A 13,047-nucleotide genomic window follows, 5' to 3' on the forward strand; every position below is an offset into this window, starting at 1 on the left:
TTATGAGCTACTATTAGAAATGTTGTATACATTGTATTGGCAGTGACCTTTGGTCAGGTTGCATCTCTTTTGCCATATGGTTGCTGTGTTTTGTCTCTGAAATAGAGTAAGTATTGGTTAATATTTATACAAAATACTGTAAATGTGAAATTGATTAGGAAGGCAGAAATGTCCAAGTGAGTGACTCTGACCACTGTTTTCTGTTCACAGTGGCACATTTCAGTACACTCTGGAAGCCACCAAATCTTTGCGTCAGAAGCAGGGGGAGGGCCCCATGACCTACCTCAACAAAGGACAGTTCTATGCCATAACGCTCAGTGAGACTGGAGACAACAAATGCTTCCGACACCCAATCAGCAAAGTCCGGGTATGAGCCTCATTTCTCAAATAAAGCACAGAGGGATCAGATGAAGGGAATTGCTATCTAACAGTCTTGTGGAAGGGCGTGGAAAAAATTCCAAAATAAATAATTCTAGAACAAATGTCAGAGAGCTGGAGCAGGAGAACTTACTGGCTTCCAGTTTATCATTTTAATCAGTAACCAATAAATGCCAGGGAAGGGACATGGTTGGGGCATGCTTTCTGACTGTATCCAAGGTATTTTCCCAGCTTCCTTCATTGCCTTTGTGCTACCCAGTTGTTCTTGTTTTCAATCAATTGATCTTAATTTTTCAAACAAGTGGCTGTACATCCGACCTTATTTGTGGGCAGAAAAAGAGCTGCTGCTGTTTCCAGTATGGGGGGATGTAATTTATTGTGTCCTTTGCAACTTGGTTAAAGTTAAGCCTTCTGGAGCCCAGTGCTTGCTTACTCAGGAGTAAAGTGAGGCATGATATGATCCCGACCAGGAGTGACTTGGTGGAATTTTCACCTTCGTAAGTATTAGACCTGTTTGTGGGAAATGGAACCGTGCTGGAAGTTTACCAGCTCTGGCATTCTTCTGCTGCCAAGAAAGGGGGGGGAACTGGTAACCCTTCTCTACTGAAAAGGAAAATCATAGCAGAGCTCTCTGAAAGGAGGTTGAAGGGCTTTCCTGCCCTATTGTAAAATGATTTATTTTACATGCACTGTGCATAGTGCCCACCCTATCTTATTTTGTCCGTAGCTACTGCCTCCTAAGCACTTCAGCACACTGAAAAGAATGCCATGCTGTGCCTAGAGCATAGTGTGTTTGCCCCCATCCTAGAATCCCCTGCAAAGATAGCAAGTAAAGTAGAAGAGAAAGAAGAGTATTTGGTCACTTGCTGGACAGCTTGTCAGTTACTAGCTTTAGGTACAAATTTCAGTGGTGATCTCTGAGACAGCTAGATTTTCTGGCTTTGTTTTAATGAGAAAGAGAAGGAAGTATTGCCACTCATTTCTCAATCCTAAAGTTCTTCCTCCCTCCAAGCCTGTCCCAGTCCCAGATCAGAGCTGTAGGAGGCAGGGCAGTTGAGAGTGAGAAGATGTGGAGCTCATGTCCCACCCAAGGCTGAGCCCATTGCAAGTGGAAAGGTGCCTGGTTTGTTATGTTCCTGCCAGGGGAATTGGAGTGTTCCTACCCTCTGGTCAAGGCAGAGGGATGCCATCCTCCTCCTCCTTATCTTCATAATGGTGGAGGGATATAGTAATAATAACCAAAATAGTAATAACAGGAGCAGCCCAGGTGGCTCAGTGGTTTAGTGCCGCCTTCAGCCCAGGGCATGATCTTGGAGACCTAGGATCAAGTCCCACGTTGGGCTCCCTGCATGGAGCTTGCTTCTTCCTCTGCTTGTATCTCTCTCTCTCTCTCTCTCTCTGTGTCTCTTGTGAATAAATAAATAACATCTTAAAAAAATAGTAATAACAACAATAATGGCAGAGAGGTGCTGTAATTAATAATAACAACAATAACAAGAGCCACAAAATAACAACTAATATTTATTGAGTATATCTTCTATATGCCAGGCACTATGTTAAGTGTCATATATATATAGCAATTCTTTTTTTTTTTTTTATATATATAGCAATTCATTTGAAACTAACAACAACCCTATGACATAGGCACTATTTTCATAATATTACAGATGAGGAATCTTGGCTTTTTAGAGGCTAGTGACTGGCCAAGGTTACACAGCTAAAATGTGAGGGAATTAGGACACATCCCAGGCAGTCAGATTCTTAGACCTACTCTCTTAACCACTAGGGTACACTGTGTTGAGTCCCATGGAGGGCTAAAAGCCAGAGGCATTTTAGCCTGGGATTCACCTCTGGATATATATGCTAGATTTCACACTCCACAGCTTCCCATGTAGATGCCAGGTAAAAAGACTCTGGATAAACTTACTTTTCACAAAACAATCTTGTACATTACAAGCAAGCATATAAATCACAAACACCCTCTTTAACAACACCATTATCATTACCATGAAAAGATGATGGACAGTTCACATTCTAATGCCATGACAGGAGTTTTAAGTACAGAAACTTTTCCAAGAATTTTGCTTCATTGAAATCATGTAAATAATTTAATATGGAAGTTTTCTTTCCATCTGTTTTATTTTGGCTAAATCGAGCCCTCCTTTCTCAAGGACTTCAATCTAACACCCTTGGTGAGTTAGAATGGTGCCTCTCAGAGGGGATCTTTCTTATGCCTCAGCCCTAGGAGAGTAAGTAAGCACCCTGGAGAAAGAGGGATTCACTTGGAACTTACCTGCATTACTTTGGAGAACTGTATTTCATTCTGAGTTGAAGCATGTATGCTTGCTTGGTAATAGCATTTTCAAGCTGACATTCGCTTTATCAGTGAAGACAAATTTCCAGATCAAGAATATGCCATTACTTGGGCTAATAATATAGTTATTTGCTAAGGAAAGAAAATATTACCTGTTATTTTTATTTTGGAACAGAAAGACATAATAAACACTAAGAGGCCACACAGTGAACTTACATAAACAGTAGACTTGCCCCTTATGTGTGGGGAATACATTCTAGGACCTCCAAATGGATGCCTGAAACCATGGATATACTGAGCCATATATATGCTATGGTGTTTCCTCTAAATACATACCTATGATAAAGTTTAACTTATAAATTAGCACAGTAAGAGATTAACAACAACAGATAATAAAATAGAACAGTTATAACAATACACTGTCATAAAAGTTATGTGAATGTGGTATCTTGGTCTCTGAATATCTTATTGTACCGTACTCACTCTTCTCATGATGATGCGAGATGATAAAATACCTATGTGATAAGATGAAGTGAGTTGAATGACGTGGGCATTGTGACTGTAATGTTAGGCTACTACTGACCTTTGGATGATATATCAGAAGGCACGCATCTGCTTCTAGATTATGGTTGACCAAATGTGGGTAACTGAAACCATGGGGAAGGGGAACGACTGTAAATGGCAAAGTTTGAGGAGGTGGGAGAGAGAAGAATGAAGAGCTTGTAGCTCATATTCCACCAGCACAGCCAGTGGTTCCCCTTGTCATTTCTTTGTACCTTACCTTTGAGGTTCATGCCGCTAGTGTATTTGAATAATATGGATACATATTTCTAAACTAGTTTTCCTAACATCTGGTCTCTAATCCAACAAATATTCACACATACTTTGGGAATGAGCCAGATTTTGAAAGAACAGTACAATTGCAAGCATGTATTTGGTATCTATTATTTGCCAGGCTCCAGGCCACTGTCCTTGTCCTCTTTGAGTTTGAAGTCAAGGGGAACACATTGTCATCGACTGAACAATTGTAAATAATTAAGTAAATGACTACAAGTGTACAAAATGCTACAAAGGAGAAGTTATTAAGGAATGAGAGTCAATGAAATATTCTGGAATAGTAGGAAAATGTCTAAGGAATATTTTTGTTATGGAGTAAGAAGGAGAGAGGCAGTATCCCTGATACTGTAGTTAAGGGGATTTTTGGGGGTATGTGTTGATAACTTCTCCATCTCATAAGTGATAAGTGTGTATTTAGTTTAATGAGGGTTTTTATAATTTAGAACCAAAAGGGGTTTTGGATTCTTATTTCTACAAGATATAATTAGTTTCTCAAGCAAGTACATCCAAATTGTGTTGAAATAAATAAATAGTTGGCCTTACCTCTTTTGGTCTGTGAAATATCTGTAGTTTGGATCTGTGTTCCTCGGTATGAACTCATCTTGTGGTATTTCTCTCATTACTTTAGTATTTCTCTTAGTACTCCAGTATTCCAGCCCGAGGCACTTAATTAGTCTAGAAACAGATGCTTGCTTCTTTACAAATGGTGCCAAATTCTACATTTAAGAATACAATATTTCAGAAATGTGTTTGTTTTCAGTACAAAAAAGATTTTTTTGGTATTCCTGTTCACCTCACATGGACGTGCTGTTAATTGGTGAATTTGGTTATGATTCATGGTAAAAATGATATGGAGGGCACCTGGATGGCTTAGTTGGTCGTGAGTTTAAGCCCTGTGTGGAGCCAACTTTAAAAAAAATGATGTAGGATTCTTTTTCCTGTGTACTGTTCTCATTCCCCAGGCATTTTTTAAGGAGGCCCAGTTTTAAACAACTGAGCTTGTCTGGGCTTTTGTCAAGCAAGAGAAGCAACATTATAGAAACACAGCTCTGCCAGAAGCGGAGGCTGTGAACAGAAAGTAAGATGCATGGCTCTCCCCTCTGCAGAGCGTGGTGATGGTGGTCTTCAGTGAAGACAAAAACCGAGATGAGCAGCTGAAATACTGGAAGTACTGGCACTCCCGGCAGCATACGGCAAAGCAGAGGGTCCTTGACATTGGTAAGTTGATCCTGACTTCCCTTTGTGGTCTTCCATGAACTGACATGTTGTCATGATGCCAAGGAGAGCCTGGCACACGACTCACAGCGAGGACCCACGTAGCTCTCAGTAAGATGTGCCAGGCACTAGTCTGGACACTTTTCCTTTGTTAGTACATTTAGTACAGGTCAGGCGGAGACATCAGAATCAGGCTAAGCTGAGTACAAAGCCTGGTTTGTTCTATGGAAGTCATCTGTGCCTTGTATAATAGCAGTGACACATTTGGATTTGCAAGGACTCTGTCCGTTTCTAAAACATGTTTCCATGCTCTCCTGTGTTTAGGTCTAATGGCTAGTCGGGCAGACCAGATGAACTCTTATCCCCCTGTGACATGAGTAACCTCAGGGTCATTTGACTCTAAGGTACTTGTCAAGGTATATGACTGGAAAGTGGGTTCTGGTTCCCTGATTCTTTTCTTAGTGTTCCTTCAGCTGCTCATAGTACTAGGTGGTCTGGCAGACAAAACCTTTGAGAGATCTTTTCTAGCAGCAGAAGAGGAATGAATCTGCCAGGTACATTTTCTGGAGTCTCTGTATTCTTCAACACGACTTCTGTGCTCTAGAGACCTGTAGTCCGTTGGGTGGGAGTCAAGTTCAGCCAGGAAGGCAGAGCCCATGCCAAGTGGTCCCATGGAGGGAATTTGTTGCAGAGATTGGGAGGGCTGCAGGCACCATGAGGCAGTCCGGAGATAAGCAACAGCAGGAGTCTGTTGCTATTACTTGCAGGGCTGGAGGATCAAAGAGAGGAGGTTGTGGGTGTTGGGGGAGCCACCCAGTAAGAGCTCCAGCCATAGTGGAGGCTGCCTCAGCAGGAGCTGGGACCACAGACGGAGCAGCTTTGCAAGAGGAGGAAGAAGCACAGAGGAGTCACTGCCAGACACACCTCTCAAAGAATGCCAAGAGGGAGGAGAAGGAATGCCCAGTCTTTTCCCTGTCTTGTACTCTCCCACCAGTGCTTTCCAGGAGCCAAATTTTCCCTGAAGCCATTGGGTACGTGATTGTAGCAAATGCAGTTTGTAGGAATCAACCTCTGGGATACAGAATAAAACTGAGGAAGTCAGGGATCGAATCTTAAAGTTTCTAGAGATTATTAAAAATGAAGACAGTAAAATATTTGTTTCTAAGTAATTTTAGTATTTTTTATGCTATTTTTGTAAGAAGTAAGTAAATTCTTATCTATGGGCTTTCTTACCTCCTTTTGCAGACCAAGAGGCTGCAATCCCAGTGAGCGTAGGCAAAGCAAAGGTTTCCATTGTGTGGGGTATCAGAAGGTATTATTGAGTCATTGCTTTAGTTTCTTACACACTGCAGTGATGGATTTTTTAGACCTTCCATCTCACCTTTGCCAAAGTCCTTTGACCAGTGGCACAGAGGATAGTGATTAGGTTAAGGTTAGAGACTCACAATAGAACATACTGAAACTAATTGTTGGTTTATCCTACAAAATGGTTACACCCCTACTTACCTCAGTGCATGCCATGTGCACATGTATGTGCACACACACACACACACACCTTCTATTAACTAGTCAAACATAATTATCTAATAAACCAGGAAACTGAAGCCGAGAGAGACCCACTGACCAAGTGGCTTACCCTTAGATAATTAGTGCAATAGGTAGGATTAGACAATCTTCTTCACCCAGTTCATACACAGAAACCACAAGATTGATTGACTAGGACAAGGGGTTGGGAATACTTGCCTTAACCTGCTTTGTAGCCAATCTACATAGAGCAGAGGAACAATTTTATTTTATTTGAAAAGTTAGCCTTATAATTATTACCTAAGAAAATGAGAGGAGCAATTAAATAGAAATATGGACTAGATCCAAATAAGGCAAATAATAAAAGCATTTTACTGGCTTACCTGTTGGTTCAACTTTGATATTATTACAAGGTTTACTTTTCTTAGACCAGAATGATTTCTCAGCCCTCACAGGACCTCAAATCTTAACTTTCTTATCGCCTCTTACCTGCCTTCGGACTTTTCTCTGTAACTCTTTACACACACATGTGCACACACATGCACACACATGATTTATCTTTGAGATTGAGCTCTGTGACTCCTTCAGCTACCTGCTCTGAACCTGAACCTGAAGGGTATTAAATCAGTCCCTTAGCTTCAAATGGAAAATGGATTTTCTGCCCACAGCTTCAACCTGTCAGCTACTCACGGACGGTGAGGAAATATGCAAAAATCTTATATAATTCATTACTTTACTAGACTTAAAAAAAAAAGTCAAACCATGTGTTCCTCTGGATGGTTAACACCATCTCCAGCATAAAGGAGGAGCTGATGCTGGGATGGTGTGCACATCTGTGTGTGGCGCAGTGTCAGCAGGTAGCTCTGGAGGGCAGTGCTGAGAACATTTATGAAGGGCCTTACCTTGCTTCCACTAGGGGTTTAGCAATGCCTGCTGAGGGAGAAGGGAGGCTGACTGGTGCATGTACCATGTAGTTATCATTGTGGATCAAGAACCTTCTAGTAGCCTCAAGAAAAAAAGGAAGACTCCAACATTTTAACCTCTGTGAAACTGGAGGTTGCAATTGGGGCTCCCAGGTTGCAGGTTCCAAATCTCCACCAGTCACTGTGGTCACCCAGTTCAACTGGGCCGTCTAGGTAGTGATCTTGAAACTGGAGTTAGAAACCAAGATAGGGCCCCTTTCGCTGAAGCAGAGATTCCTAGCCCGTGGTCTTGGGAGTCTGTGGGTGGACTTGAGGGAACCTCAAGCTCCTCGGGTTATGCACAACACAGTTTTGTGTGTAGAGGTGTGCTTATTCTTTCTTCTCATTTTTCAGGGTTCCTGGGCTAACCAGCCCTCCTCCAGCTCTCTGTCTCTCTACCTCCACTCCAAGCAAAGCCCAAGGAAACTTTCATCTCTCTTTGTATTTTTCCTTATTCCCCATCCCTTTAGCACTTATGCTCAAGGATTGCTCTGTTGTCTATTGTCCCGGCTGTTGTCTGTTGCCTTGATGGCTGGCGAACAGTCTACATCTTTCCTGACATACATTTATCTCACTTGGATTAGAATGGTGTTTGCTCTTCAAGGCTGTTCCTCATCTCCTACAGACTTCTGATCTTCTGATTAGCTCCTCAGTGCTGGTTGCCAGATGGGGAGAGGACGCTCAGTGTCTCTGATGGAGTCCTTCCTGTAGGTCTGTGCAAGGAACAGTGGGGGCCGGAGGGCCTTGGGTGCAGGAAAGGAAGTGGCTCCTCAAAGCACATGGGGCCTTGACTCTTGGGTTCCTTGTATCCTGATTGGAGCTCCCAATGAGGCTGCTCCTACATCACACCAGGCACAGCTCTCCTTGGGCAGATACTCGCACATTACATGGTTTGTTCTCTCACTTTTTGCAGGTCCTTGCTTGTTGTCACCTTATCAAAGAGACCTTCCCTGCCACCTTACCTAAGTGGCACACCCTCATCACTCTCCAGCCCCTTTACCTTTGTTATATTGCAGAGCATTTATCTCCACCCTACATTTTACTTGTGTACAGATGTTTCTGTTTCTTATTGTGCCCACCCTCCAACTGGAAGGTAAAGCCCATGAGGCCAGACCCTTGTCTGGGTTAGCGCAGGACTGAGACATAGTGAGCTGTCAGTAAATCTTTTCCTGAATGAAGGAGTGAGTTAGTGAGTGGATGAACAAACGTGTGGATAAAACTCTAATTCCACTCTGGACGGAGTGAACTGGGTCCTCATAATGCTTCCCATGTGTTCCTTGTTTTCTGTGTACCAGGCTCTTTCTAGACGAAATATGTAAACATTTTATCCTTCGTCCTCAAAACAGCTCATTTTCTTGTTTAAAAAGTGAGCCGGTGAATGGTTAAGAATTTTACCCAAGGTCATGTACCTGGTGACTGGTGTAGGTGGAATGGAAGCCCAAGAGTGTCTGAGTTTGCACTCCTTGTTTTTTATTATACTCCGGTCCTCACTCCACTGTAGTTCATCTTTATATGGCAACCTGTAGGTAGTTCTTGGCCCTACCAGGCCCCGATGCCTCGCAGAGTGACTGCAGACATCTGTGACCTGGCCTGGCGCTGATGTCCCCTCCTCTATGCCTTCCTCTCCAGATGTCGAGAACGTTTTTGCAGTCTGGGAGAGGGTGGAACTCTTGGCTGCTGCTAGTTCTGACATTTCTGTAAGCCAGTTCAGATATGTGGTTCTTGTACATCAGGCCATAAACTATTTTGTTTGGGGGAGCGGGGAAGGAAACATTAGCAATTAGTTCTTACCTGATAAAAGTAAAACAAATAGACCTTGGCCCTGGTGTGGGTCCTGCTGCTTTTCAAAGCACACAAACAGAGTTCTCCAAGCCTCACAAGTTCTTTCTTGTGAGCTTGTTGAATAACAGCAATTATTCTAGGTCATAAATGAGTTTACATTCTGCAGCCCAAGGAGCATTCCTGTGCCGATTAGACCTCATATCTCCTGTATAGAACCACTTAGAGGGATCCCTGGGTGGCGCAGCGGTTTGGCGCCTGCCTTTGGCCCAGGGCGAGATCCTAGAGATCCGGGATCAAATCCCACGTCAGGCTCCCGGTGCATGGAGCCTGCTTCTCCCTCCCCTCTGCCTGTGTCTCTGCCTCTCTCTCTCTCACTGTGTGCCTATCATGAATAAATAAAAATTAAAAAAAAAAAAAAAAAAAAAGAACCACTTAGATTGTTTCTGTTGTTTGCTCGTCTCTGTGGATGTCCCTCTGTAAGGACGCGGAGTTAGTGCTGGTCCCGTGTTCCCACCAGCTTGCAGAAAGGTATAGGTACTCCATATTCATTCAGAAAACAGGCCAGACCCTTCATTAGGAACTAGCAATTCAGAGGTAATTAAGACAGAGCCCCTGTCCTCAGCCTGCTCAAGTCTGGAGGCAAGCAGATCAGTGGCTAAGATGTCACGTGTCATATGGTGTCTTAGAGGAGTGCTTCCCTGAAGTGTTTCTGAGACCCCTCCGAAATGACAGTGAAAGCACATGAGGTCAGTGAGGTGGGGGAGGGTGCTGCAAGCCAAGAAACCAGCACAGGCTTATATAGCAATCCAGGCAGAAGAACCAAAACGAGATTGGCCGACTATCTTATAAAGTCTGATGGAATTGTTAGCACAGATGGGGGCAGTGGCAACTGTTGTACGTCTTAGTAAGAGTGTCCCTTGATTGAACTAATACAGGCAGTAAGGTAAGGGAAGTTCTGATTCTTAACCGGCTCACTTTTTAAACAAGAAAATTAGCTGTTTTGTGGACGAAGGATAAAATGTTTACATATTTCGTCTAGAAAGAGCCTGGTACACAGAAAACAAGGAACACATGGGAAGCATTATGAGGACCCAGTTCACTCCGTCCAGAGTGGAATTAGAGTTTTATCCACACGTTTGTTCATCCACTCACTAACTCACTCCTTCATTCAGGAAAAGATTTACTGACAGCTCACTATGTCTCAGTCCTGCGCTAACCCAGACAAGGGTCTGGCCTCATGGGCTTTACCTTCCAGTTGGAGGGTGGGCACAATAAGAAACAGAAACATCTGTACACAAGTAAAATGTAGGGTGGAGATAAATGCTCTGCAATATAACAAAGGTAAAGGGGCTGGAGAGTGATGAGGGTGTGCCATTTAGGTAAGGTGGCAGGGAAGGTCTCTGATAAGGTGACAACAAGGTTGAGGAGATGAGGGAGAAGGGTTTGATAGTTGTGGAAAGTCTTGCATTTGGGAAATGCTATCTTAGGGTCTTCACAGAGGAGCATCAGCACAGCTACATTGCGCATGTTGAAGGGGGAGTAAGCTCAGGATGTTTCTCCCTTGGCTGCTTTAACACAATCTTGGCTTCATAAAGTCTTGCTGTGAAGTTTTGTTGGGGGATATTCAAATATGTGTGTGTCTGTACTTTTTTTTTATAATGAGCGGTAGCATGCATACCTTGTTTTTAGTTAATCCTGTTTTTCTGTTGTTGAATCAGGTGGATTCTAGAGATCCAAGAATAGGTAAGAGAGGGATAAAAATCTTACCTGTGTGTTGTCATTCATCCAAGTGGGTGTATGCCATTTGTACATCAGTCTTCCCAGATTGTTGATAAGGACAGATGGAGGGGAGTTTGCAAAAATAGCAAGCAAATAGGATATTGTAATGAAATGACATTTCTTTGTAATGAGTTGAAGTACATGAATTCAGAGGCTTTGAATAACCGTTGAGGGTTTAGCAGCACTGTTGTGGGGTGATATCTGTACTTCAGGGAGGTGATTCCAGGCCAGCATGGAGGATGGCAGAAGGGAGGGAGAGACCAGTAGTGAGAAGACCATTCGTAGCCAGGTGAATGATGGAGTGCAGCCAGAGGAGTGCATTATAAAGGGGCGATGCAAAGTTATCCCAGGAACAAGAGACAAATTCTAGAACTGATAGAGCCTCCGTGATGACTGGCTATGAGGATAAAGGAGAAGAAAAGGATCACAGATAAAAAGTGTGGCCTTGCTAAGTAAATGGGTGCCTTGCTCCAAGGTAGGGGTGTCAAGAGGAGCGACTGTGGCCAGAAAGTACAAATGGTTGACCCTTTGTCTCTTTGTTCTCCTTCAAGGAGGGAAGGAAAGTTAGAAGAGGTTCAACAACTAAGATTAACTGAATGGAATGTGAGCCAGAAGCTACAATAGATAAATTGAAGCACGTTCACATACAATTTCTCTTTTCCAAACAGAAATAAGATTTACTTTGCCACTTTACAGATGCAGAGGTTCCAAAATAAAGAACTCAGTGGTTTTTTGCATTTTCACAGTGGGTGGTATGGATTGTAATGTAATGACACTAATTCCACAGGCACATCCAAATAAGCCTCATTACTTTATAGTCACATCCAATGAACCATTATTGATAGAAATGGGTAGGAAATATTAGAAAGGGAGACAGAACATGAAGACTCCTAACTCTGGGAAATGAACTAGGGGTGGTAGAAGGGGAGGAGGGTGGGGGGTAGGGGTGAATGGGTGACGGGCACTGAGGGGGACACTTGACGGGATAAGCACTGGGTGTTGTTCTGTATGTTGGCAAATTGAACACCAATAAAAAATAAATTTATTATTAAAAAGAAAGAAAAAAAAAGAAATTTGCAGTTAATTGTGAAACCAACTATTTGCTCTTCGTTCCTTCTCTGTCTTCAGCTTCGATTCGCAGTAATCTGGCCCTGTAGCAGGATGTGTCAGTTTTGTTGTTGATATTAATCTTGTAGTTTTCCATGGTAATTAGCAGGTAATTATAGTTCATCTTTGATTATTAGCATGGGATTATTGGATTTTCATCTGTGCCCTCATACAAATCTATTTCGTTAGAGCCCATTTTTAAAATACCAGTTTTATGTTAAGGTAAAGCTTTTCTTGAAAATTTTAGTTCCAACAAACTGGAAACATTTTTTTTTAAAGATTTTATTTATTTGTTCATGAGAGACACAGAGAGAGGCAGAGACAAAGGCAGAGGGAGAAGCAGGTTTCCTGAGAAGGAACCTGATGTGGGACTTGATCCCATGACCCCGGGATTATGACCTGAGCCAAAGGCAGATGCTCAATCACTGAGCCACCTAGGGGTCCCTCTTCAGAGGTGCTTTTAATGAGATTGCAGGTAACCTGATAGTCTCATGTTTTTAGCATTATTTGATTGGCTTAAAAATTACAAAAAAACAAAACAAAACTTGGAGATACATCCTGACAGTTTCATGAGGCTCATCTATGTACTGAACAAAATACAGAGCTGGTATTGTTAGCTATCCATGAGCACTTATTAGAAGCCTCTCTCTTGCTACACTTTTCAACAGAAACAAATTTATGTCTTTGCAATATCCCCAAGTGAGAAATTGTGCAAATCTAAAGTTTTCCTTCTCTGTTTACACAACCTAAAACTTGCCAAGAGAAAGTTTTTACCAAAATTAAATTAAGCTCTTTGAGGTTGGATAAACCAAAATAAGGTGAAGCTAATGTGAAGAAAAGTCTTTGAACAGGTTCCAGGAATGCAGAGCCACCACTAGTTTTTCTGCTTTTGAAAAGACTAGCATTGAAATGAAGGAGCGCTAAATAAATGAGCGACTCGTCATTGTTTGGTGATCCTCTGAGGTATGTCTTGGTATTACCTCCATTTCACAGATAGGGAAACCAGCTTAGAGCAGTTAGGCGGCTTTACTTAGGTGGCTGCTGATCATGTTGAACCCTAACCCACAGTTCCCAGATGCTGTGGTCCACATCACAAGGGAAAACAGTAACAGAAGAAGGCACCTGGATGGCTCAGTGGTTGAGTGTCTG

At 42.5% G+C, this 13,047-nt stretch overlaps 1 protein-coding gene across 5 annotated transcripts in view; it reads left to right on the forward strand.

Annotated features, from left to right (window-relative positions):
- GRHL2 (grainyhead like transcription factor 2) overlaps positions 1–13,047 on the forward strand; it is a 158,240-nt gene that overhangs the window by 72,438 nt on the left and 72,755 nt on the right. For all 5 annotated transcript variants that reach the window (XM_077846813.1, XM_077846810.1, XM_077846811.1 and 2 more), the window contains exons 6-7: positions 211–367; positions 4,636–4,747. In XM_077846813.1, coding sequence (XP_077702939.1) covers positions 211–367; positions 4,636–4,747 — 269 coding nt within the window. The remainder of the gene's footprint in view (positions 1–210; positions 368–4,635; positions 4,748–13,047) is intronic.

The sequence above is a fragment of the Canis aureus genome, chromosome 14, assembly GCF_053574225.1.
Source record: "Canis aureus isolate CA01 chromosome 14, VMU_Caureus_v.1.0, whole genome shotgun sequence".
Classification (NCBI taxonomy): Eukaryota; Metazoa; Chordata; class Mammalia; order Carnivora; family Canidae; genus Canis; species Canis aureus.